This window comes from Dermacentor andersoni, chromosome 7, assembly GCF_023375885.2.
Source record: "Dermacentor andersoni chromosome 7, qqDerAnde1_hic_scaffold, whole genome shotgun sequence".
Taxonomy (NCBI): Eukaryota; Metazoa; Arthropoda; class Arachnida; order Ixodida; family Ixodidae; genus Dermacentor; species Dermacentor andersoni.
The window spans coordinates 117,270,766-117,296,471 of record NC_092820.1 but is presented as its reverse complement, the minus strand read 5'-3'; the positions used below and the strand labels follow the sequence as shown (position 1 = coordinate 117,296,471).

General features: G+C 42.6%; 1 protein-coding gene across 1 annotated transcript; it reads left to right on the top strand.

The window, feature by feature from the left end:
* The first annotated feature begins 6,029 nt into the window (after positions 1-6,029).
* Positions 6,030-25,289, top strand: LOC140219322 (uncharacterized). Its single transcript, XM_072289106.1, has 5 exons — positions 6,030-6,680; positions 8,836-8,976; positions 10,995-11,060; positions 21,111-21,296; positions 25,143-25,289. Exons 1-5 carry the CDS (start codon positions 6,620-6,622, stop codon positions 25,202-25,204), a joined length of 516 nt encoding a protein of 171 aa, XP_072145207.1. The 5' UTR covers positions 6,030-6,619; the 3' UTR covers positions 25,205-25,289.
* Positions 25,290-25,706: the final 417 nt, after the last annotated feature.

Genomic DNA, 25,706 nt, shown 5'->3' with positions numbered 1-25,706 from the left:
CGTTGTACTTCATTAGAGTCGACCCTACCGAGAAGTGCTATTTGCTCAAAAGTTACCCGCACAAACACGTATTCATAAGTTTTTTTGTAACATGGTTGACTACAAGAGGGCTCATGCGACGATTATTCGTTTCATTGATAAGGTATATTTTATGTCACAGCATCAGCCTTGCTCTATCAGTCCACTTTATTTCGTAATCTGTGGTGGCATGTGATTTTAGTTGTCAAGAACGATTTTCATATGTTATCATAATGATGTCCCATTTTGTGTGTATCATTCGATTGCCATCCATCGTATGCTGGTGCACTGCGGGCTGCAGGATGGGCAATACAGCGGGTGCATACACTACGGTGTTGCGTTTTAGTACTGAAATGAAACGATCAGCAAGATAATAGAAGGATAAGGCTAACAACAATCAAGAGGACAGAGAATTCTTCAACAGCAACCAATACTGATCATTAAAAACGTTCGGCCGTTTCGTCGTTCTTTTGTCTCGAATGAAAAAGCAATGCATGAGAAGCGTCGGCAAAAATACTCCTCCTAGCCCCATAAGCACAGAAAAGCTTCAGCTAGAAAAAAATACAAGTGTTCAGAACACATAACTTACAAAAACAAATCCGAGCCCATCTAAGCACTTCTTATAAGTTGTGAATGCGAAAGGACTTATGTCCAATTGAATGCCACTTAGCGGTCCTTCAAACTTTGAACTCCTTGCGGGCACGCGAGCGCGTTGGGACGCTTGGCCAACGGCGGTGCACTTCGACCCGTGAGGTTGTGCTTCCTTGGCGGATCTATACTGTCACAGCAGCGTAGGACAGAAACAATTCTGCGTGAAAACCGTTCAAGAACAATTTGAGATAACCAACCAGAACACGCGACTAAGATGAAAGCATCCACAAGCCTGAGCTATCAGTTGTGGTTTTTGGCTAATCGGCTGGAAGAGGAGGTTCAATCTGCTACCAGCGACAGCTCCACTACATTAACCCGCGTAATTATGTTCTTAAGACTGCTACCCCCTATCGTAGAGAGAGAGAGAAAAAAGAGACAGAAGAGAGGAAAGCTAGGAAAGTTAGCCAGACGGACGTCCGGTTTGCTACCCCTTCCCCCCTCCCCCTATCGTGGAGTTTTAATTTAACTTCAGCTTCTTATGTTTTGTCGATCGACTTACGCTTGTTTTAGGCTCAATTACTGAAGTTCCGACCTGTGCTACTGTTGCTGACATGCCTGTTGCGTCTGGGAATGATTTTAACAATAGTACCATTTTGAAGCCAATATACCTTAGAGGTTTATTCTGTGTTCCACAAAACAGCGAGCTTCGAAGCTACGGTTTTATGGATGGCTAAGCAAATTGGCGAGAGTCTCTAGTGCTTTAGAACGGAAGAAAGATTTGAGACTCATTCGCGTAATTCCGCACCTAATAAATGTCGCTCTATTAGAAGAGAAAATCCCGACTTAATTTGATTATTTGATTGACTTCGTGCTACATATTCAACAATATTGCTGACGAAAATGAACGAATAATTTCATCGGCAAGCCATTACTCTCGAACTACTGCTTGTTTGTAAACGCTTTGTTAGGTGTCGCAATCGTCAAGCCTCCTTTACACTCTTTTCCTGCAAAAAATATCCTAATCACTTTTCAAAGTAATAATTTAGAGTTAGCCCCGAGTAACATAATAATACGTTCGAGGCACTTTAGCAAGCACAAGTATTTTTGTAAGGCATAACTTTGTCAACGTGAGAATAAAATTATCTTATTGACCCAGAAGAAAACTGCTGATTAAGCAATTTTTGAAACAGCCATGGCGCATTCTTTTTATAACAGTTTGTGATCCCCTATCGTGTCCGCATTTCTTAAACACTTCAACTACTTATTTCGAGTGCTAGCAAGCCTAAGCTACTAATTTTTATTGTCTTAGTTAGCAAATACAGATGACGCCGTTATCAAGCCAAATAGATTGAAAGCCTTTCACGGAATTGTCTGTCCGTAGTTAAGCCCTCGTTTTGTAGCGCCATATCACTCAACCGCCACGTTGAAAAAGCTCCTTCACGATCTGGGTGCGCTGTTCATAGCAGAAGCAAATTAAAACCTCCGCGTAAGAAGCGGCGTACGCTAAGCCGACGAATGTTCAGAAGAGATCGAGCTGAGTGGTAGTAGTCAAAGTTAGATTTCGCGTGGTATTCTTCAGCACGCGTCAACTTTGTCTCATGAGGAAAGGCGGGAAAACCAAGGCACCAGAAGAAAACACGACAGGAGCACAGGAAAGCAACTACGTTTTGTTGTCATAAACAGACATGTGTAACATACCACAAACGCACATAACATAGCACGCACAAGAACTTACGGCTAAATAATCAATCTCGAACATTTACAGCATCACGGATGACCTGGAAACGCGCATGTCAGCGGACTTGTAAGTAATGAACACATCTGGAAATCTCGCGCGCAATCTTATACTTATAGAGAAGTTTCCCATTGTTTGAATGAATCCTACGGTATCGCGGAATTTGAATGCGCAGCCTCAAAAGGCGAAAGTGAACACGACACATGTCGCAACTATGTGACAACTGTTGTCGCTTCTATGGCAATCCCGCCTTTACCTGACGAGTGGCGGTGCTGTGTGAACAGCACGGCTACCTGGTAAACACGAAGTACCAAGGTACTTGCCACACAGTTACTATGCGCTTGCAATTACAGTCGTCCAAAATTCGATGTGTGCATGACAGCGTCACGCCAAATACATCTCGCTTTCGATGGGATGTGGTGTGTATTGCCCAGTAATGTGCGCCAGTCATGGTAGATGAAGATGTTGTACAGCTGATTGTCCCACTCAACAATAGCGTAAAATGAAATTTACTACCAAAAATTATTGAGTAGGAGGCACTAATAATATCCTAGTCAAATCGATCGCGAAAGAAGTAGGTCTGCGAAGCAAAATGCCTTAGTTCATTAGTTGTAATAATTGGATATCAAAGAAAGTTTCAATGCCACGCCGTTCACGAAATTTAATTGATAAACTGAAATGTAATGCCAGGGAAAACAGTGCAACAGTAAAAAGATGGAATATGATTCACTTAAACACAGACGTATATGGCAACTCAACAAAATAAAAACTTTCCTATACAGTAGCTACAACCTTTTTTTCAAGGAGGATATAGCCGAAAACAAAATAATTTTGCCGTCAAACAAGTGTAGGCCCATGAGCAACAAATTTATCATACCTCTTCTTCATCATTTGATAAGGAGCGTCTTCACGCTATCATTTTAATCAATTTTAAGACGTAGGGCGTGGCTCACGACAAAAAGGGCCACCGCACATTCCTGCAGATCTGACAAGGAATTACCACACTAGTTCACTAGGGTTGAGGATTGCGCGAGTAGGTATTGCATTCAAAAGCGGGTACAGCGCAACATAGAAAAGAAGGAACAAGCCGAGCCGGCCAGATAAAGGACCAGTTGGAAGTCAGCGCTATGTTCCTTTATCTGACCGGCTCGGCTTGTTTCTTCCTTTCTATGTTGCGCTGCACCAGTTTTAGATAACACACGAAGCTGCTTAACGAGGCGAAAATTTGTATCCGCGACGAAACTGCAAAATGATCATTGCGTCGATCAATAGCTGCTTCAGCGTAAGGTAGAGCAAAAATGTTTTAATACGACCGTCAAGAAAACCGCAAGCACATCTTGGCACTGCCTCTCTAATTTGGTAAAATGACGCAAAGCTTTTCATTCGTAGCATCCAAAATCGCAGCAGTAGTAAGGTATTATTATTGACCATTTATTTTTCTAAAAAATGGGCCAAATTTTTTAAATACGGACTTTTTTTTTTTTTTTGCTAGAGGAAGGTGGCTAGCAACATTTCATGTGGGCGGTGCTTCCGGCTTTAGAAATTCCAAGGACTTAATGCTTGGATTATAAGAGGAGTGGATACATTGTGATGTGGGTGAGCTGCGGTGAAGTCCCACATCAAGATATCGTGTGGGTGCTGTGCACAACACCATCGTTTAGCTAAAACAATTTGTTTTCACTTCGTTTCATGCGAAAGTTACAGCCATTTATCCAGCCCGTGTGCTTCCATTCGTAAGTTTTTTACATCAGGGGTGCTATAACCTAAACCTATTTCAAACTTTTTTATTCCAATTCTGCAATCAGCCCTCCGCATTTGGTCAAAAACTTTTTGGACCACTCCCAATTCGCTTGTCTGTCGCGCAACATCATGAAAACCGCGATAGCTCCCATTTGATATGACGTGAACACTGATAATGAAAGATTGGACCTAACGAAAGAAGAATAGTTATTTCGGATTCGGCGCCTTTTTTCATGAGACCTCGGCTACTGGCCGAAGTTATAGGCCTGCATCCACTTCACCTGCCTGTCAGGCGACGTGAAAGGCAACCGCGAAAACTCACCGCGTCACAGTGACGTGTACGCGTTAAAGATGCATGAATGCAGCTGAATTTTTGTTGTCAATAGCCACAGGCTGCCCCGTTGCGAAAGGGAAAAATGATGGCTGCTGCTGATCGCTCAAGCACTGGCTACTGGCACCTGCCGAAGAACATGCGTTTATTTGTGTACAATAAAACTTTCTGCGTGGCCGTGTAACGTTTTCGAGCACTTTCGGCACGTTTACAACCTAACTCTACCAATTGTTCTTTGCTGAGGATCCGTTTCAGCCGCATTCTTAGCCTTCCGCTTCATGCCGCAGCAATTTGCAACCAGCCACCTCAAGCTAATTAAGAGAAAGCGGACCAATGGCAAACGCTGGCAGTTATCCAGTTATACGGTTATCGATTCTCAGTGCACTGGCTCGGCTCCATTGAATCTCTCTCCGCTTGAGCGTGCGCCTAGCCTGTTGTCAGCTAATTAGATAAGACAAGCTGCTCAGCGTAGGCAATCGTATACGTTTTTGAAGGAAACTTAAGTGACCTCCTATAAATGAGGATAGCGTTTGATTGGTCTCTTCAGACAACCCTGCGAGTTACCACCCGATGCTTGCGTTGGCGATTACGCAAATTTGATTTCAGGAGATATGAATAAAAACATATTGGAATTGTTTTACGTTACAGGGCTCCACATTCCAGAAGCTAGCCTATGTGTCAAAAGAAAATAGAGCATCGTCTCCGAAGGAAAGTGAGAAATAGAAGCTCGCAATATGATGTACAGCTATTTTGCTTCTTTGTTATTGACATTACCGCCTGCATTCATCGTTACGTGTGTTCTGCCTGAATTTTGATATAAGATTATTTAGTTTTGCTATTTGATTAGTTGGGCTCTAATAAAATATCTATCAATCTAGACTTGCAAATGTAAGGTCCGTAATCTAGGACTACAATTTTCGGTTTAATACTGTAGGATGTTCCTGAAATGCGGAGACATACCTTTGGTTCCAGGTACATCGCTACAGCTGCTTGGGGCGATTGGAACCAGATTCAGATAACTTTTGGAACGGCTGTGTTAAGATTATGACTAATCTGGATTCTTGCTAGCAGACATGAAATTACTATTCGACACTTTAATGAGCGATTTCCGCATAAGCCGTAAAGTGAACAATTCCATAGAATAATCAATAATTTTTTGCTGACCTGTATGTCGCTATTGTTTGTGTAAGGAATGTCCTCCTATTCGCGTAACCCTCCAAGAAACTGAAACTGTTGCATTATATGCTCTCTGTGATGCTATCAATGTTCGCTGGAAGCAGGAAAAACTGAAGATCTTGAGTATGTTCGATTTTACAACACAGAAAATCGCCGAATTCTTGCGACAACGCTTCGCAAAAAAAAAAAGGGATATCACGTCATACCTACGTGGATTGAACAAAGCCCTTTTAGAAACCCATGGCAACATGGTCACTCCTATAGACTTATAAATCTAGGCTTCACTCTTGCATAACAAACTTCGTACGCCACCATGAAACTGTGTGCTGTATTGTCCTCCTGCAGAATGACACATTTTCCAGACTGGAGGTACTCATAATAAAGACATGATAAAGGCCTTTAGAAGAAACAATATACTGTCAACAAAATTGAACGCTTGGCTTAAATTCGAATTCTAGTACTTGTTGTAAAGGAAGGATATCCATCATGTAATATGCTTTAGCTTTAACATAAATCCATGATGAAATCTCTACGTGCCTACGTGCCTATGCTACCAGAAAGGCTTGCGCGTTAAGGTACATATCCCCGTCAGCATCATTGTCGTAGGGCGCTTGTGGTAATAAATATAGTACAGGCACTTCGGGCCTCCACTTTTGCCTTTGAACTGAAGGTCGTCTGATAGGTTATTGGGGTGCCATAACACTGACACTTGCATCATGCGCACCACAAAAAAAAAAACTTTGTACAGAAAGCCATAACCAGAAAGCCAGTGCACTACGTGTACCGTCGCATCCATCAGTGTTTTCTGAGAATACTTACGCTTGCACCCTCTTCAAGGACCTTCAGATGTCTGCATGAATGGAGTTATTCACCTGTCACCGGCGCTCCTTAGGTTGAGCTGGCAGATAACTGTAACATATTGCACGCAGATAAATGCGCGTGTTTGAAGCGTGGTTCGCGATAAGTATAAAGTTCTAAGAAACCACTCGTCTTTGAAACAGCTTATTCCGGGTCCAAGGCTGACGAGAATGAGATTTTTCCAATATGCTCTCCTTGCCTGCTTCATCTACTGCGTAATTGCCGAGGAGGGTAAGGTTTCACCATTATTTTGTATGTAGCATGAAGCTACAAATTTTTCAATAAATGTTACAGTCGCAGACATGCGTACGGGGAAACTCTCTTGAATTAGGTGTGAATAAATAAATGTTTGAGCTCTTTAAAATTTATCTCATCGGCCAGGGCTCTTCATTTCTTTTTCTTATGTAGTGGAATGACGTAGATAAAAATGTTAGCTAGAGGACTCGTTTAATAAAACAGCTACAAAAAAGGAACGAAAAATTTACACCTAGACTTTGGTGTCGTTATCGCTGGATTAGTAAAGCTATTCGACGATATTTGTATCTCTGCAAGCTTATAGGCTTTATAGGTAAAGTAAAGAACGCAAACATTATGAACCTAACATCTCGATATATTTATATTCCTTTACCATAGCATCACCGTGATTGAAATTTCAGTCAATAATTAGTGTCATTTTTGCTGTAAGCATTGGTTTTGTTTAACCTGTTTTCGAACTTTTCCTGGTTATATCTTCCTGGTCCAATTTAAAATTACGATTGATTTGGTAGTGTTACTTAAGCGTCATACAGCTTTGGATCCTTGAGAATTTGATGTCTTCAGTGCATGCCAACTGTATGAGCCTGTGCTTTAGGTTATTTGCCGTGTCATGCAATAATTGAGGCGTTCCGAAAAACATGACATGACATTTTGAAATATTCCTCCTGATGAAAAGAAGAGCTTTACGCCGGCTGAAGCTTTCCTCAAAGTTTTTTTCATGGCACGAACGAAAGCGTAAATAATAAGTTTGCCAAAAACCATGCTGCTTGAATAAAAACTGATAATTTATTTTTCTTTGTGCATTGAAGAGAGACATTAAACATATAATTGTACTGATTGTTCCTGAGCTATTCCTTCATTTTTCATATAGCGGCAAAGCAATATATATTCATTACTTGTATTTTTATAAAAAATAACGCTTTACAAAAAATGCAAAATTATCAAGCTGTTTTTCGTGGAGCTGTAGTTTGCGCGAACAACACTTTCAGATTTACATATGATGCAGGAGAGCTCACAAGTTTTAATGAAAGTGCAGACGAATGTCTTTTTTCTTTGCGTAAGTTTTGCTGCCCATTTAATTGGCGTCCTCGAGACAGTTTGTATGGAATGACGCAACAAAGAGTTCACACACTATTTCAGTAGATATATTTATTTTGAAGCGTGATATACACAAGTCATGTGCTCTAATAATATTTATAACCAAATATTTACACACTCTTAGGCGCACGATTTACCCAAGTGAAATAAGGCATCTCTGTTGCTTACCCTTACTTTCCTGAAAGCATTTTTCTCCCGGCTTTCCTGTGAAGAACGCTATATGCGCACGTACAAAGATGGCACTCCTTTTGAAGACAAGCAAAGCACGCGATATATATGATTATCATTTCTTGGCAACAAAGTAAGCCCCAACAGGTGAAAATTGTTTTGTCGATTCTTCGCAGCCAAAGATGCAATGTACACAAGCAATAAATAAAGTCGTTCTGTTAAAGCACCTTTTTCTTTAGGACCTCAGGAATAAATTCAGAATACTTGGGTCGAAATCAACAGTTCCTGATCAGTAGTGAAACTGGATGAAGGATCTTTTGGGATATGCAAGAGAGTGGCGCGGACCACACCCAGCCTAATTATTACATCCAATGTCCCTTGAGGGCGCCCGTCGACGACTGAAGCAGCCGTCGCAAGTGGAATTTAACACGCGTCCGTCGACAACGTTCCACTACTGAACATAAAAAATCATTTCATGGGTTTTGCGCGTCTAAGCTACGATGGCATTATGAAGCTTGCCGTAGTGGGGGATTCAGCACATTTGGGCAACCTGGGGGTCCTTACCGTACGCTATCACAATAACAGCAGGTGAAGTTTGTCCGAGCAAAAAATGCTAGTAAATACCTAAAATACAACGAATTGTAATAGGCTATCGATAATACGTGAAGATAAATATATTTTACTTTATTTGAAAATTTACAAAGCTTCAATAATGACTATTTTCCATCACTGGCTTTAGGCACAAGAAGTGCGATAAGTAGAGAATCCTTCAGCTTAGACCACGCGTTTTTGCCTGAGGGGCTGGCATCTTGCTCTTCAGAATAACAAACAGCAGGTACAACATGTGGTCTTGTCTTCATTATAGACGAAGAAGAACAAAATGAGGGGGAAGATGGCGGCTCTTTAAATGCGATGCCTCAAAACGGGCCCAATCTTGCGGCCAATCCTGCGGCCGATCCTGCCAAGGAGAATCCTACCGAGTCGCCTAAGCCACAAGGAACTAATGGTAAGAGCTCCTTCCAAGTGCCTCTGTATACCGCCATACTTCAGCCAATATAAAGAAAGAACACAGCCCAGGGCGTCACCACTTCGTACATTAGTTATGGAAGGCTCCCCATTTGTATCACTAGAGACATCAGTGGTAGGATGGAGAAGATGTTGGAATTCTGAGCTTAAGTTGGAAAAAATAGTGGATCATCAAGTTTTCAAAAATTGTGTTCAGGTAAATCGCCTCCTAGAAATTATTCAGCTTTATTGAAGATATATGATACTAAATTTGCCTACTTCCGATTAATAAACACCTATTCGAACATACTTCATATCATATTTACATTTAATTCGAATATGTTTTTATGGCGGGTGTAGTTAGACCGTATGATCCAGCTTCGTACGACTTGCGCTAGTGGCGTTTCGCCAGCTTTATTTGTGGCAGAAACATAAAGCAAGGCCCTCGCTCACAATGACATCTAGGATAGCAACAGCTCGTGGTGGTTGTATAAACATATTCCAATAATGTTGCTGAAGATCAACTTGGAGTACAGCAATAGCTACGAGGCGTGCTAAACCACTGTCACGTACTTCGTGTGCCCCCTATAGTACGCGCTAGTATGTCATTTCGTGCTTCGGTGATGGTTATACTTCATATACACAGGCTTAGTATTGTCAAGCTTTGCATAAATGTTTGTAGGTTGAAACATCCTAAATAACAGTTTCTTATTCGTGCTTCTTCCGCAAAAAAAAGTGACGGTGACGTGGTAACCCCCATCAATGTTCCTCTCGAACCTTCCTTGTTGCCGACCACGTACACAATATTCGCAGTAAAATGTTTCCAAATCAGCAGTGAAATTACGAGCGAACTGAGGAATTGAATATAATAACTCGCGTTTAGCTTATCAATGACAGTTTATGGACTTCTTTGCTGCGACGCGGAGTACTTGGATGATTACCAGCATACAAACAGCGCAAGACGACAGGAAGAAGAAAGGGACGCCGACCACAATGCTGACTAACAATCAACTGTCTTTATTCTTTTAGTCAGCACATATATACTCTACCGCTATCTCGAAGCACAATAAAGCAACAGGAATTCAGCAAGCTCCGTGGCAATCAATTGTAATCAATGAGATAGGAAGGCTATCTCCACTGTCTCGACTTAGCAGCAACAATGGAAAAAAATCACAAATAGAAACAACAGGTACAAAAAATAAACAAGCAAATCCACTCTTTTTCGTTTCAAAGTGAACCTTTATTTGCCTATTATTTCATGGTTTGACCTGAGTCAGTCAATCGGTTTGTCGCTGATCGGCTTGTCGCCAAGTAGAACCCTCTTCAGTCTTGACAAAAAAATATTTTAAGAAACAAGAAAAAAGGGAAAAAAAGCTGGTTGACACGCTCCTTAGGCAATCCCCTGTTGTGGGTATGTTCCGTGTGTGGGAATCATAATCGTCAACAAGCAGCCATCATCTCTATGAACTAGTTGGTGTTTGTGCATGAAAAGTATACGTCTGATTGCTTCCACAATCTACTGTTGCTGTTTTTTTTATGCCCGTACAAAAAGTGACTGTGGCCTACTAATTAAAACATCTCGACACACATCTTTTCTTTTAAACCGGGAGAAAGAATCTATTTTGCGAGAACCCGACCGACTAATATAGGTGAAATTACGGGATAATATGCGAAGGAAGCTTCGATTTACTTCGTATTGCAGCACCCATTGCTCAGTTACTACGGCCGTTTAGCTTTTATTTTACGGGAACTGGCATTGTGCACCTGTCAATATTTCAGCGAAAAAAATAAAATATAGCTTAACAAAACGACCAACCATGTTTTTTTTAGGAACGCGTTAAAAAAGTGCACTCAAAATATCTTACTTGATAAGCGTGCTGTGTACTTCAGAAACAAAAAACAGGAAAACCCTGAATAATACGTGGATTTATAATTAATGCCTGCTTCTCGCGCCCCCTGATGCTACTTGTATATCACAAATGCTAAAGGAAACACGCTTTTTCTTTAACACCCAAACAGGAGAACACCATCCCGAGCAAGCCGGTGCGAATGGCACTGCTGGTGCAAAGCAGCAACACAATAAGGGTAAGTGCCCACAGAAACAATCGCGTCTAAAAGCAGTTGTACTCCTGCGAATGAACAGAATTCATGTCACTGTTTCTTGTGATTCAAACAAAGGAGTTGCGTACCTTTCTGATCTGGCTTCAATGTGAACCCTCACAGCACCGGTGAAGAGACGTACAAAAAAGTCACGGTTCAGGCGCAAACGTGAAAGTGATAGCGACAGCGAAGTAGGCGTCAACATTTTTGGTTGGAAACAACAAATTCAAACAAACTACTCATGATTCGAATTCTCCGGCGTTTTCTAAGAAAATTTACAATTGCACCATCTCGGCGAAGCTAACAGCTCTACATTTCTTACGTACGCTCGTAAATATAATACGCAATAACGGTGTGGGACTCTTCCCACACTACAGAAATGAATAAATTAGAGGCAGTGCAAGATTGCTACGCCGAATTCTTTCATTTTAACTAATATAGTATAGCAAGCAATGTAAAATAAAAGCCATTCTCAAGTAAAAAAAGTGATAAGCAATTCCATTTTGTGGAGGTGGTTGACCGGCGAAGTTGTTGAGCACACCTCGTCGGTAGGCATCGTGACGACAGGTATGCAATACATTCTCGTATCATTTCTGCTATTAGATGCATTCATGGCGTAAGACAATAAATGGCTTTTACCGCCTTAAGCAATGGTTGATATCGTTGTATATAAAAAAATTAATGCGGCCTCCCCATTACGACGACAGAACACAAATTAACTTCTACGCATAGGACTGGAAGACAGCGCACAAGACATCATGAGAAAAGTAATAACTCCAAAAAATGCTGCAGCAATCGCCGCCAAGTGAATGGGCAACACAACAAACGTGATTTTACTGTTCGACGGATACACGGTCCCAAGCTACGTGAGATACGGTGCGGCCTTGTTGCGGTGTGTATAAAAGAAACAACTGGACATGTGCTACCAATGTGCATGATTGCCACAGAGAGTAGACGTGTGTACCAACCCAGACGACAAGATTTGCCGAAGACGCGGGTCGGCGGACCCTCCGGAAAACCATGAATGCAAGGCTAAGTGTCAGCTATGCAAGACGGATCATGCTACAACAGATGGAGAACGCTAGGAAAGATACAAGATCCCCTTCTTGGCGAAGAACGCCGCTAGGAAAGGATTAAACAAGAAAGAGACAAAGAAAAGAAAACTATACGACGCGAGATGAGCCACAAGACCTAAGCATCTTGAAGAATTGACCGGAACCCCCTTCAAAACCTTCGAAAGAAGGGCCTAGCAGGTCCAGGTCCAGCAGGAGAGGCAGATCGAGGTCAGGAGCCAGGTCGAGCAGATTTAGGTCCAGAAGCAGGGCCAGGTCCAAGGCCAAGGAACCCCAGAGTGCTAAAGGCACCACGGCAACACCAACGGTGAGCTGTGCAAGTGTGGTCAAGGGGAAGCGTTCCGAGGTGGAGGCTGTAGGTAATAATAAATTAGAGGAAGAGCTGGCACAGCTTAAACAAGTCGTTACCACAATGAAACAACAAATGAATAGTATTGATTGAAGAGAATAAGAGGTTAAAGGAAGAAGTTCACAAACACCAAGTTGAAAAACGAAAACCGAGCGAAGACACAACAAACACGACGGTGAGCGAGAATATGGACGTGGAAGAAAACAGCAATACTCTTCAGTTTAAGCGCAAGACGGCAGAGATTACTGAAAACAACAGGAGCAAACCCAAGAAAACTAAAACCGCAAGCATCAGAATGGAACGTCTAGAAAAGTTTCAACCCAAACTTGAGAAAATATAGAAGAGCGCAAGAGCCGGATGGAAGAATCAATTAAGGCGGCCATGGTCGGCATAGTCGCAGAACAACTACAACCCGAAGAGCAACATCTTGAGAATATAAACGCAAGGATAACGAGGTTAGAAGAAAGAATGGAAGCTGTAACCCCTGCAAAAGAAATTGAAACAGTCCAGGCAACACCCAAGTATTCCATACTGCTCAAGCCGTCGATACTATACCCGACGGCATCTAACATCACAGCATAACCACGGCCAAGCAAAGCAAAATAGATATACCATATGGCAATATAATTGCAGAAGTTCCCGAAATAAGAAGGTGAATCTGTATCAATACCTAAACAATTAAGAAAAGCCAGATGTTATAATTCTACAAGAAACGATATGTCTCGCCAGACAATCAGGGTACTATACTATAGGCAATGATGTAGGAGAAACCAATGCCGTTACCACCCCAGTCAGAAGAGATTATACGGTTGTACAACATGACACACGAGTCAGAGATATAGACAACATACTACTTGAAATTATACCATCAAGCAAGACAAATGTTACCATATTTGTTCTAAACATATACAGCAGTGCAAATTTCAAGATACACATATTACTAACACTATTCAAACACACGCTCAACAAAGCCGGTGATCGGAAGGTGATAATAGGAGGCTTTAACGCCGCCCACACCACATGGAGGTACAAGTATGTCCACACCAAAGACAAACATCTATGCCTTGACTCCCAACAGGAAGGTCTTACCCTCGTCACGGACCTAGCAACACCCACAAGGCACGACAACAGCGTCTGTGACAACTGCACACCACGTCTCACGTTCGATAAAAATATACAATCAATAAGATGGCTAAACGCATAGGAAGACTGGGGAGCGACCAGTTCATAAACGGAATCCAGCTCAATGGTGGCCCCGACAAACGCGGGGGTCATCATCATCATCATCATCATCATCCTGGTTACGCCCACTGTAGGGCAAAGGCCCCTCCCATACTTCTCCAACTACCCCGGTCATGTACTAATTTTGGCTATGTTGTCCCTGCAAACTTCTTAATCTCATCCGCCCACCTAACTTTCTGCCGCCCCCTGATACGCTTCCCTTCCCTTGGAATCCAGTCCGTAACCCTTAATGACCATCGGTTATCTTCCTCCTCATTACATGTCCTGCCCATGCCCATTTCTTTTTCTTGGTTTCAACTAAGATGTCATTAACTCGCGTTTGTTCCCTCACCCAATCTGCTCTTTTCTTATCCTATAACGTTACACACATCATTCTTCTTTCCATAGCTCATTGCGTCGTCCTCAATTTAAGTAGAACCCTTTTCGTAAGCCTACAGGATTCTGCCCCATAGGTGAGTACTGGTCAGACACAGCTATTATACACTTTTCTCTTGAGGGATAATGGCAACATGCTGTTCATGATATGGGAATGTCTGCCAAACGCACCCTAGCCCATTCTTATTCTTTGATTATTTCCGTCTCATGATCCGGATCCGCGGTCACAACCTGTCCTAAGTAAATATATTCCCTTATCAATTCCAATGCCTTGCTACCTAATGTAAACTGCTGTTCTCTTCCGAGACTGTTAAACTTTACTTTATTTTTCGGCAGATAAATTTTTAGAACCATCAATCTGCTTTGCCTCTCCAGGTCAGTGAGCATGCATTGCAGTTGGTTCTCTGAGTTACTAAGCAAGACAATATCATCAGCGAATTGCAAGTTACTAAGGTATTCTCCATTATCTCTTAGCCCCCATTCTTCCGAATGCAGGTCTCTGAATACCTCCTGTAAACACGCTGTGAATAGCATTAGAGAGATCGTATCTCCCTGCCTGACGCCTTTCTTTATTGGGATTTTGTTGCTTTCCTTATGGAGGACTACGGTGGCTGTGAAGCCGATATAGATATCTTTCAGTATTTTTACATACGGCTCGTCTACACCCTGATTCCGTAATACCTCCATGACTGCTGAGGTTTCGACTGAATTAAACGCTTTCTCGTAATCAATGAAAGCTATATATAAGGGTTGGTTATATTCCGCACATTCGTCTATCACCTGATTCATAGTGTGAATATGGTCTATTGTTGAGTATCCTTTACGGAATCCTGTCTGGTCCTTTGGTTGACGGAATTCTAAGGTGTTCTTGATTTGTTTGCAATTACCTTAGTGAATACTTTGTAGGCAATGCACAGTAAGCTGCTCGGACTATAATTTTTCAAGTCTTTAACGTCCCCTATCTTATGGATTAGGATTATGTTAGCGTTCTTCCAAGATTCCGGTACGCTCGAAGTCATGATGCATTGCGCATACAGGGTGGCCAGTTATCTAGAACAATCTTCCCACCATCCTTCAACAAATCTGCTGTTACCTGATACTCCCCAGCTGCCTTCCCCCTTCGCACAGCTCCCAATGCTTTCTTTACTTCTTCCGATGTTACTTGTGGGATTTCAAATTCCTCTAGACTATTCTCTCTTCCATTATCATCATGGGTGCTACTGGTACTGTATAAATCTCTATAGAACTCCTCAGCCACTTGAACGATCTTATCCATATTAGTAATGATATTGCCGGTTTTGTTTCTTAACGCATACATCTGATTCTTGCCTATTCCTAGTTTCTTCTTCACTGCTTTTGGGCTTCCTCCGTCCCTAAGAGCTTGTTCGATTCTATCCATATTATACTTCCTTGTGTCAGCTGCCTTACGCTTGCTGATTAACTTGGAAAATTCTGCCAGTTCTATTCTAGCTGTGGGGATAGAGGCTTTCACACATTGGCGTTTCTTGATCAGATCTTTCGTCTCCTGCGATAGCTTACTAGCATCCTGTCTAAGGGAGTTACCACCGACTTCTATTCCACATTCTTTAATGATGCGCATACGGCTGTCGTTCATATCTTCAACACTAAGGTCCTCTTCCTGAGTTAAGGCCGAATACCTGTTCTGTAGCTTGATCCGGAATTCCTTTATTTTCCCTCTTACCGTTAACTCATTCATCGGCTGCTTATGTACCAGTTTCTTCCGTTCCCTCCTCAAGTCTAGCCTAATTCAATTTCTTACCATCCTATGGTCACTGCAGCGCACCTTGCCGAGCACGTCCACATCTTGTATGATGCCAGGGTTAGCGCAGAGTATAAAGCATATTTCATTGCTAGTCTCGCCATTCGGGCTCCTCCACGTCCACTATCGGCTATCCCGCTTGCAGAAGAAGGTATTCATTATCCGCATATTATTCTGTTCTGCAAACTCTACTAATAATTCACCCCTGCTATTCCATAGCATATGCCATATTCCCCCACTGATTTATCTCCAGCCTGCTTGTTGCGTACCCTGGCAATGAGGTGACCCATCAGTATAGTGTATTTTGTTTTAACTTTACCCATCGCCGATTCCACGTCTTCGTAGAAGCTTTCCACTTGATTGATTTGGTGAATTGACTGGGTGAAATTCAGGAAAATAAGGGAAGAAAGGAACATACAAACCATTACAGACATTGATCAGTGGAGAGCCAATCTAAAGGAAGATATCTCCAAATCAACGCAGGTGATCCCGCAAGAGCTTAGCTAGAAGCGATAGGCAGCAGGCTTTTGCACATGTGGGAGGCCAAACCAGGGCTGCAGAAACGATGGAAACCGAAGAACCATAACATCACATTAAGTAAAAACATAGCCTTACTAAACAAATAAATAGAACAATATGCACAACAATACCAAAGGCGACAATGGGAGGAACTATGTATGGAGATGGATGAGCAATTGAGCACGAGCAAGACGTGGAGGTTGCTCAAATATATCCTTAACCCTGAGGAAACAAAAACGGTGCACAGACAAAACATACACAAGTTCCTATACGCGTGTAAAAGAACCGAGCACGAATTCTTAAAAGAGGTCGAACTCATACATATGGGAGGCATCAACCTGTATTCCTCCCGAATACGAGGGGAAACAGAACTCGGATCTCGATCAACAGTTTAGCGAGGCAGAAATAACAGCTGTCCTGCACAAACTCTGCACCAAATCGGCACTGGGCCCAGACGTCCTTATTAACAAGACACTCAGAAACCTAGACGACGCGTCCATTGGCAAACTAACAGAATATATCAACGAGTGCTGGAAACAACGAAAGATACCGCAGCAACGGAAGACGGCACAAGTCATCCTTATATCAATGCCTGGCTAACAACTACAACTCGGCAATCTTAGACCCATATCGTTACTTCCTGCGTGGGCAAACTAATGAAGCATGCCTTCCTCGCGAGGCTCACCAACTACACAAAACGCAATGACTTCCTCTCAAACACGATGATATGATTCCGAAGAAACCTGTCTACACAAGACATCATGCTGCAGCTGAAGCAACGAGTTATAGACGTACCAGGGAGATCGACTCGAGCCATCCTCGGCCTAGATCTCAAGAAGGTATTCAGAGATGTGGCACAGCTAAGCATACTGCACCAAATCAGCAACCTCGGCTTGGGCGAGCGGACTTACAACTATATACGTATCTTCTGAACGGACAAGAATGCAAAAATCACGGCTTGAGATCTGACGTCCGAAAAAGTGCCTGTTTGTAGTGCACACGCATACCGCAGGGATCGGTTATATTGTCTATGCTCTTTAACCTGGCTCCGATTGATCTTCCTAGAAAATTAAAAAGAATCGAAGGACTCAAGCACACAATCTATGCAGACGACATCACGCTATGGATAAACGATGGCAGCGATGGACCGATTGAAGAGAGACTAAAAGAAGCAGTTGATACATTCGATAAATACCTAGAAGGCACCGGTATTACATGCTCGGCCGAAAAGTCCAAGCAGTTGCTGTACAGACCAACTCTAAAGGGGAGACCTCCCAAGAACCACAACACACAAACCTGCATAGACATACAACCCATGACCCAAAATCGATAACCCATACTCAAGGTCGAGAAGATAAGGGTGTTGGGAATGATAATAGAAGCCAAGAGCACCAACGCAGAAACCATTCGGAAAATCAAAGCCAAAGTTTCTCAGACGATGCGATTGATCAAGGGAATCACCAACATGCACGAGGGAATGAAAGAATCAAGCGTCTTGAGAATCATCAAGGCGTTCATTATAAGCCAGATTACGTATGTGGCACCATGCCACTGATGGTACACCGCTGAAAAGAAGGCCTGAGAAGAAAATGCCTTATTAGAAAGTTATATAAAGAAGCGATTGGACTCAGCTAAGCTCTGACACGGCGAAACTCCTAGAGCTGGGACGGCATAACACGCTAGAGGAGCTAATAGAAACGCAACGTATAGACGCCTCTCCAAGACGACTGCGGGCAGACACATCTTAGATAATTTAGGGATCCGCTACCACACACAACAAGGAGACAAACGGGACATACCCAAGGAAATAAGGGCCAAACTCACGGTACCTCCATTAGCCAAGAATATGCATCCTGTACACCACGAAGGCAGGAGAAAAAGCAGGGTAAAGAACCTGGCGAAGAACTACGGAAGAAACATGGACGCGGTCTTTGTACACGCAGCAAGTTACAAACACAAGCGCAGCTTTGTCCCACCAGTACTCAACCACAACACACAATGCTGCAAAACCTTGACTATAAACTCGACACGCATCGAAACGACTGAAGAAGCGGCTGTAGCGTTAGCCCTAGCAAAAACCAACGCGTACTATATAACCCGCGATTCCCAGACGGCAGTACGCAACTTCGGATAAGGCCAGATCTCAGCCGAGGGGCTAAACATACGCAGAAAAAGAAAACAAGTGAAGACAGATGCGTCCAAATCCTGTGGATACCAGCCCACACCTCCGACTCAATGGGAGAGGACAACCCTAACGCGGCGCCACACAGTGTAGCTCGAGTACTCACTTTCCGAGCTGCTACGAATGTAGACCCCTCGACCGAGCCCTTCGAGGTATGAGAATGGCAAGACAGAATGACCAAGTTCAACGACATCAAAAACCATTACAAGATGCAAAGATGCACTTATCCACCACCCCATCTACAACCCAGTAGATCGCAAGCTGTCCAGCGACGACAACTACAAAGCAAATCGTGCGTGAGTCCGATACTACTGCACGCTATTTATTCAGACATATATGCAACAGATAGATGCAAGTAGCGTGGCACCAGAGCCACACTAGAACACGTACTATGGCAATGCCAGGAACTAATACAGGACAATGAGAGGGAAGCCTCCATCGACAACCTCCGCGCGCGATGGCGGGCCGCGCTGCTCAGCTTGAGCCCGGCAGACCAACTATGGGCCGTCCAGCGGGCCAAAGAAGCCGCCGGGAGGCAAGAACTCTTGGCCGTAACCTTGGCGGGGGCCCAAGCCCACTAACTCGCCGGACGCGAATCGTTTTAATCTCGAAATAAAGTTATTTAACTCACTCACTCTACGCTGAACTAATGAGCGGCAACGGAGCAAGCTGTGGAAGAAGACGACAACGACGAACGTGCGAGCAAAGGCACGAGCGTGCGAGCGGTTGCACCGAGGGCGCAAACAAGCTAGGTGTAGAAGACGACGACGATAATCTAGCCGTTGCTAATGATGACTTTTGATTACGATGATACTGCTGATAAATATAGTTTCCATTTGCCAACGAATGGCCTATACCCCTTTAAGCAATCAACGGCAACGAAGCCAGCTGTGAAAGGAGATTATGACGACGAACGCGTGAGCGGTGGCGCCAGCGCTTTCCCGCGGTTACGCCGAGGAGCGCCATGGAGCTAGTTCACGGACGACGGAAATTCCCTGCCGTTCTACAGCTTCCTTGTAAAATATTGTGCACGCCTAGATACATCTCTGAGCGTGTGCATATATATATATATATATATATATATATATGCACAGTCATAAGAAACTAAGGAGTGCGCAATCGAAACTACTTGTAGTTTTTAATTTAAATAACTAAGTGGAAGTGAGAGTGGATGAATAGAAAGCAACTGGCCGCAGGTCATTTCCAATTATTTATAAGTTCCTTTTAATCAAAACTGCCGGTAATTTCTCCTATGCATTCCGTGTCTTTGATTGTTGGCTTTTGATAATAAATGGAATGACAAAATGAGTAATAAAGATCGGTATAACTCGGTATTCTTTCTTCTAGTTTCTTACATAGCGAGGCTCTCGAATCCGGCACCTTTCATGCCTTCAGATAGCATGTGTGGCCTTATGGATCAGTTACCTACAGCCAAAAATGTCACGTAGAAATCACGCCAGCGGCAAAAAGGTAGTTCCACATCGTCTGCCACGGCCATGAGTGGCGGTGATCGCTAATAATTCCAAGATTTGTTCTAGTAGATAAACCTTAATACGCTAGAAATTGGATGGGAAAACAAAGCCGCGGTAGCTCAGTTATTAAGAGCATCCTACACGTCAGAAGGATTATTCCACCTGCGGTGAGTTCATTTCACTCAATTTTATTTCCACTCATTGATCACGTCGTTAATTAAATTAAGGAGTGCAGATAATTTGCCTATGCTGGCCTTAGTATCAATGTTTGTTGGCTTATTATGATATGACTAATGAAGATTGGGCACTGCCTATTTCCTTTCTTATCCTTCATAATATTGCCACCCTCGCCTCCTCTCCCTGCATTTTGCAACAGGTATTTCCATCCTAGCTTCGTAGCCATCCCTTTCAGAAAAATAGATTCAAACAGAAAAATCAACATGATAGATACACGTTTTTAGAACATGACCTTTTTGTGTATCAGTAAATTAGATCCTCGTCTCTTCGAAAACGCTGTAACTAACTCATTCGTTGCTTAGTTTTTGCATAATACTACATTTTTTTTCTGAATGTTTCATGTTTATATTGTGTAATCTTTTATTTCATTCTACTTTTCTTAAGTGCCATCGCAGAACCTTCTCTAAATGTTTCTATTTCTCATTATTATATTTATCGCATTGCCCATTGCCTCTGAAATGCATATGTCGAAACCTGATGAAATAGATATGCTGTCAAAAAATATTTACTACACAAGGAGAAATGCTCAAAGACATTACGACTGACTAGAAGAAATACAGGGGGAAATGCACTAAGAATGAAGATACCTACATGTTTTTTTATTTACATGAGTTCATACATAACCGTAGAGTACACTCTAGTGAAGTGATCACGCCTGCAGGCTCACATTTGTGAATGTGCAACACCGAATCTCAACCTTCCCAATAACATCTGTCATATTATGTTATGATGAAACTAGTTGAAAAACTCCAGATATATTTGTGTAAGAATAAGGAAGTTTTAAATCTGCATGTTCTTTGTTTCAGGTTGGAGATTACGACCTTCGAGATGCTCATTTCGGCCGCAACAGACGAACTGCGCTGGTTCTCGTTCTCTTCTCAGGTGGTGGTTTAACCCACAAACACAAACGTGCGAGTCATTCCAATTTCCAGTATGTAAAAGCAAATCTGCCGCGTTTTCAACTTGCAAGTTGTGTATGCAGCGATGCCTAAGTAAGTACCCGTTCATTCTTGAAACTTGTCTTTGTCTTAAAAGTGCCGCAAAATTATATATCCTTGTCTATGAGTAAGTGCTTTTTCTTTGGCTCCCTACGGCCACCAAACTTCCGGCTTTGCGGCATGTATGAGCACCTTTACAGCACGCATGTCTTGGTCGAGAGCGATGTAATTACATACAAGCGAACATTGGTCTCGATGGAAAAAGAAGAACCTGCGCGTGCCAATAACACACACACAAAATGAAGTTATGCAGGTTGAGAGAGAAAGAAAATGATAAATGAAAGGTAGGGAGGTTAACCAGGACTGAGCCCGGTTGGCTACCCTACACTGGGGAAAGGGAAAGGGGGACGGAAAGATTAAAAAAAAGGAAAAGAGAAAGTCCACTGGAGATATCAGTCGGTCACTCAGTCCGGATCACAGACGCTGACTCAATCCGGTCGCTTTCAAATATCGCAGCAGCGCTTTTGTGGCCTTTTGTAGCTGTGATATGCGAGGCCATGATCCCGAGATCTTGTTCAAGGTGAACGGCTTTCCATCTAGCTGATTGAGAGCTGTGCAGAGGTCTTGCCTTTCATTTTCATAAGATGGGCAGTAGCACAGTAGGTGTTCTATGGTTTCCTCGACACCGCAGGCATTGCACTCGGCGCTATCAGCCATTCCAATCAGAAATGCATAAGCATTTGTGAATGCGACGCCCAAACGTAAGCGGCACAGCACTGTTTCCTCATTTCGCGGAAGACCTGGTAACAGCCGCAGTTGCATAGAGGGATCGAGGGAATGCAAGCGATGGTGAGCGAATCAGGTGTGCGCCACTTCTCCAATGTCAAAGAGTGCGCTAGCTTACCTAAGTGTTGGGCTGCGTCGGTCCGCGATAAAGGTATTGAAACAAGGGTTGCTCCCTCGTGAGCTTTTCTAGCAGCTTCGTCAGCGAGGTCGTTGCCGGAGATACCGCGATGACCAGGCAGCCACTGAAACACGACGTCGTGTCCTTTCGCGATCAGGTTGAAAGCACATGTCAAAGTCTACGCGAAGCAAAGCTTTCTTGAAGAGTTTAATCAAATGCTAGAAATCTGCCCATTTGATTCTTCTGTATATGGCGTAAACTTGCGTGCGCATGTTTTTTAGTTCACCCATACTATCCAACACGGAAAATATTGTAACTTATATTGGCGTGACTTTCATCATTCTTTCTTATTTTAAATGTACTGCCACTCTTTCACCGATTACCCGTTGTGGGTTTGGCCCATAGCTAAGCTGAATAGGCTCCCCCTAAACACCCGGCGATCATCTCAAACGCCTTGCTGGCATTGGCACGATATGTACCACCCGATTACTGTTTCATCCCAGGCTGTGGGATAGGTCAATTATCGATAATAAACGGTCGATAATCAACACGCGGATATAGGCCTTTTGACCGTTCCCTTCTTATGGGTGCGTCGCAAGGTATGTAAATCATTATCCTAATCAATATCAGGACACTCTTTTGGCTGTGGATGTGCTTCATAGTATTTAAATCATAATGAGCATCAACACTTGGTGAAAATCGCAAAGAGCTAGCTGTTGGCAAATATGTAGCGACCACATCAAGGCCAGTCGATCGTTCTGGGTGTGTGCCATAGTGTGAGAATCGTCATCAAATTATACAGGCCGACATACGTCTTGGTTGTTCTCCCGTTTAGAGTATGTGCCATAATATGGAAAACAATCATCAACATGCAGTGATGAAGGGTTTAGTTGGCGGGAGCACAATACCTCCCTCCCATTTCTTGGCCAGACATCCGTTGTGGTTACGTGCTACACTATTGATATCATCATCATGATCAGCAGACGGACACGCTTCTTGGTAGATTACCCGTCGTGGGTATGTTGCCATGGTGTGTAAATTGTAATCATCAACTCGCCGCGATCATTTAAAAAAGAAGTAGTTGGTGGTGGCAGGAGAAAAGTATTGTGGCCTATTGGTTATAGCATCGGTTTGCTCCACTAGATGGGTGAGACTCGAATCGCGGCATGAGACGCACATTCTTTATTTAATAGTCAGGAGGAACATAATTGGCGATAGCCAAATCGGTGACCGACAAATCTACAAGCCCAGGCAAAACCATGTGATAATTTTGAAACAAAACTTCGCGCTAATAAAACAACAAAGCCGTGTACACAGTAACCGGAGGCGCCTTAAGTTCCCTTTGTATTCCGTAATTTATCACCCATGTATAAGTATGAGGTGCATCAGGAAAGTTCCAATTTTACTATTTAGACAACACTCCTCAAGACCACGCGATTTACAGTTTATATCGAGCCCTTAGGAGAAAATTCGTCAACGACTCTGAACCAAGGCATATTCCACGAATTTTGCGGTCAGATGGAAAACTTCGAATTTTGTGTACTCCTTCCAATGCTAGGTAATACATTGCAGTTCATTAGTTTCAGAATAGATTATTGTCATTAAAAAGGTTTCGAAACAATATTGTCATTAGTCTTTTATTGTTCACGCACTCTACATTTGGTCATGGTATATTTATATTTTTCTATATCATGTTCCTGCTAGGCACTTAACTTAGAAAACAAAGGTTTTTTTTAGTAAGTCTCAAAGTAAGTAGGCTGCTCCAGTGACGGATTTTAATTGCGAGTACATAACTCGCGAGTAATTCTGCACATTGTTGCAAAAGCGAATGCGGCGTTGTATTTTGTTGATCTACATAGTCAAGTTAATTTTTAAACGAAACCAAATGGTACTTTATTGTGATAAAATGAAACCTGGTTTGGTTAATCATTATTCAAATTAAATATTATGCGATTGCATGGGCGATTGCAGCAAAAAAAAAAAGAAAACAGTGAATATAGGTTTTGTGTCAGTGCGCTTAGAGATCAAAAGCAAGGCCTGTCATCAAAATCTCGTTGAGGCTGCGTCTTGTAATGGGTACCATTGTAAGCGTTTTATTCGTGCATAATAACAGCACGAAAAAGGGAGCCATTTTCTACAAGGTATTGAACATTTTATCGCGACGGAGCAAGGGCAGAAGTACTCCTCAATAAAAAACGGAGGCATCTAATACAACAAATAACTTCAACAGGAATGTGGAAGTTGGAAGAACAAGAAGAAAACATGTATTGGTAGGGATCCTTTGTCCGCGGGAACATTCCGCCGGCTTGTGGATTTTTACAGAACAGGAGCCCTGGAAGCATTTATCATCAGCATGGCGCATGCTAAAGAAATGAAGTTGTTGGGTGCCAATACAAGGTACATAATAGTAAACAGTACCGTGATTTTAGCAGTTTTTTTTTACTGGCAGAACAAAGACACCACCGGTTCTTCAACGACGTAACACTAACGCAACGCTCATGGACCACCTTTGTTGAATTCTGCCTGCTTCAGGAAGTAAATGCTGATCAGGAGCAGTACAAGGTACTGAAGTCGCACAAGATAAAATGGCGCTCTAGGTATTCACAATGCAACAATAAAAAGGAACAAGACGCCGAATATAAACAGGCACACCGACAGGCAATATCAAAATAATACAAGCAGCTGCATGAAACGACAATGCGGTTTTTTTCAGGGTCACAACACCATCGTATGGAGTAATATGCAGCTAGCGGTCAAATAATTTTACCACTAGCGAAGCAAATTAAATTCATGCGTACCACCACAAGTAAGCTGTCATGCATATCAAACTGTTTACGCAAGCGCAACAAATAGTCTTATCGCATCATTCGCAAAGTTGTCTTCACTTAGTGTATGCCCCATACCTGCGAAACTTGCGTCGAATTAGGCAGGACATGATAACATTGTAATTGTCTGCCGAAGGATGTTTGTGATTCAACGTTTCTTTTTTCTTTTAGAAGATAAAAAGGGCGCGGAAAAGGTGAAATGGATAAAGAAGGCCTGTCCGAAAAAATCCTAAACGTGGACTTCTGAAGGAAACGCTTGCCACAGCTACGTACTTCACCTACGTTTGCAAGAAAACTGGAACAATAATAAAAAAAAAAACAGGAATCATGATTCGAATATTCTCTTTTTCGCATCCTGCTAACATATGTGCCAATTACAAGGGACCTATTCCTGGTAATAAACCAATAATAAAGCATATCGGAAATCATTTATAGTAGTCTGAATACACCACATGTAAGATGGAGTTTAGGTTCAAATGGGCTCACAATTTATATAAACCATCTAGAACTTTCGTTACAGTTTGAAGTGCACTTCTCGGAAACTAAGCCTGAATATGTAATAAATTGCAGGCTTTGGCATTGTTATCACACAGGAATGGCTTTAGTTATATGCAGCAAATTTTGTGAAAACCTAAAAAAATCTTGAGAACATACATCCGTTTTTGACTTTGAATATAAATATAATGTAGTGCACAGGATTATGACGACCTGCCTGACGGTACATCATCGTCACAG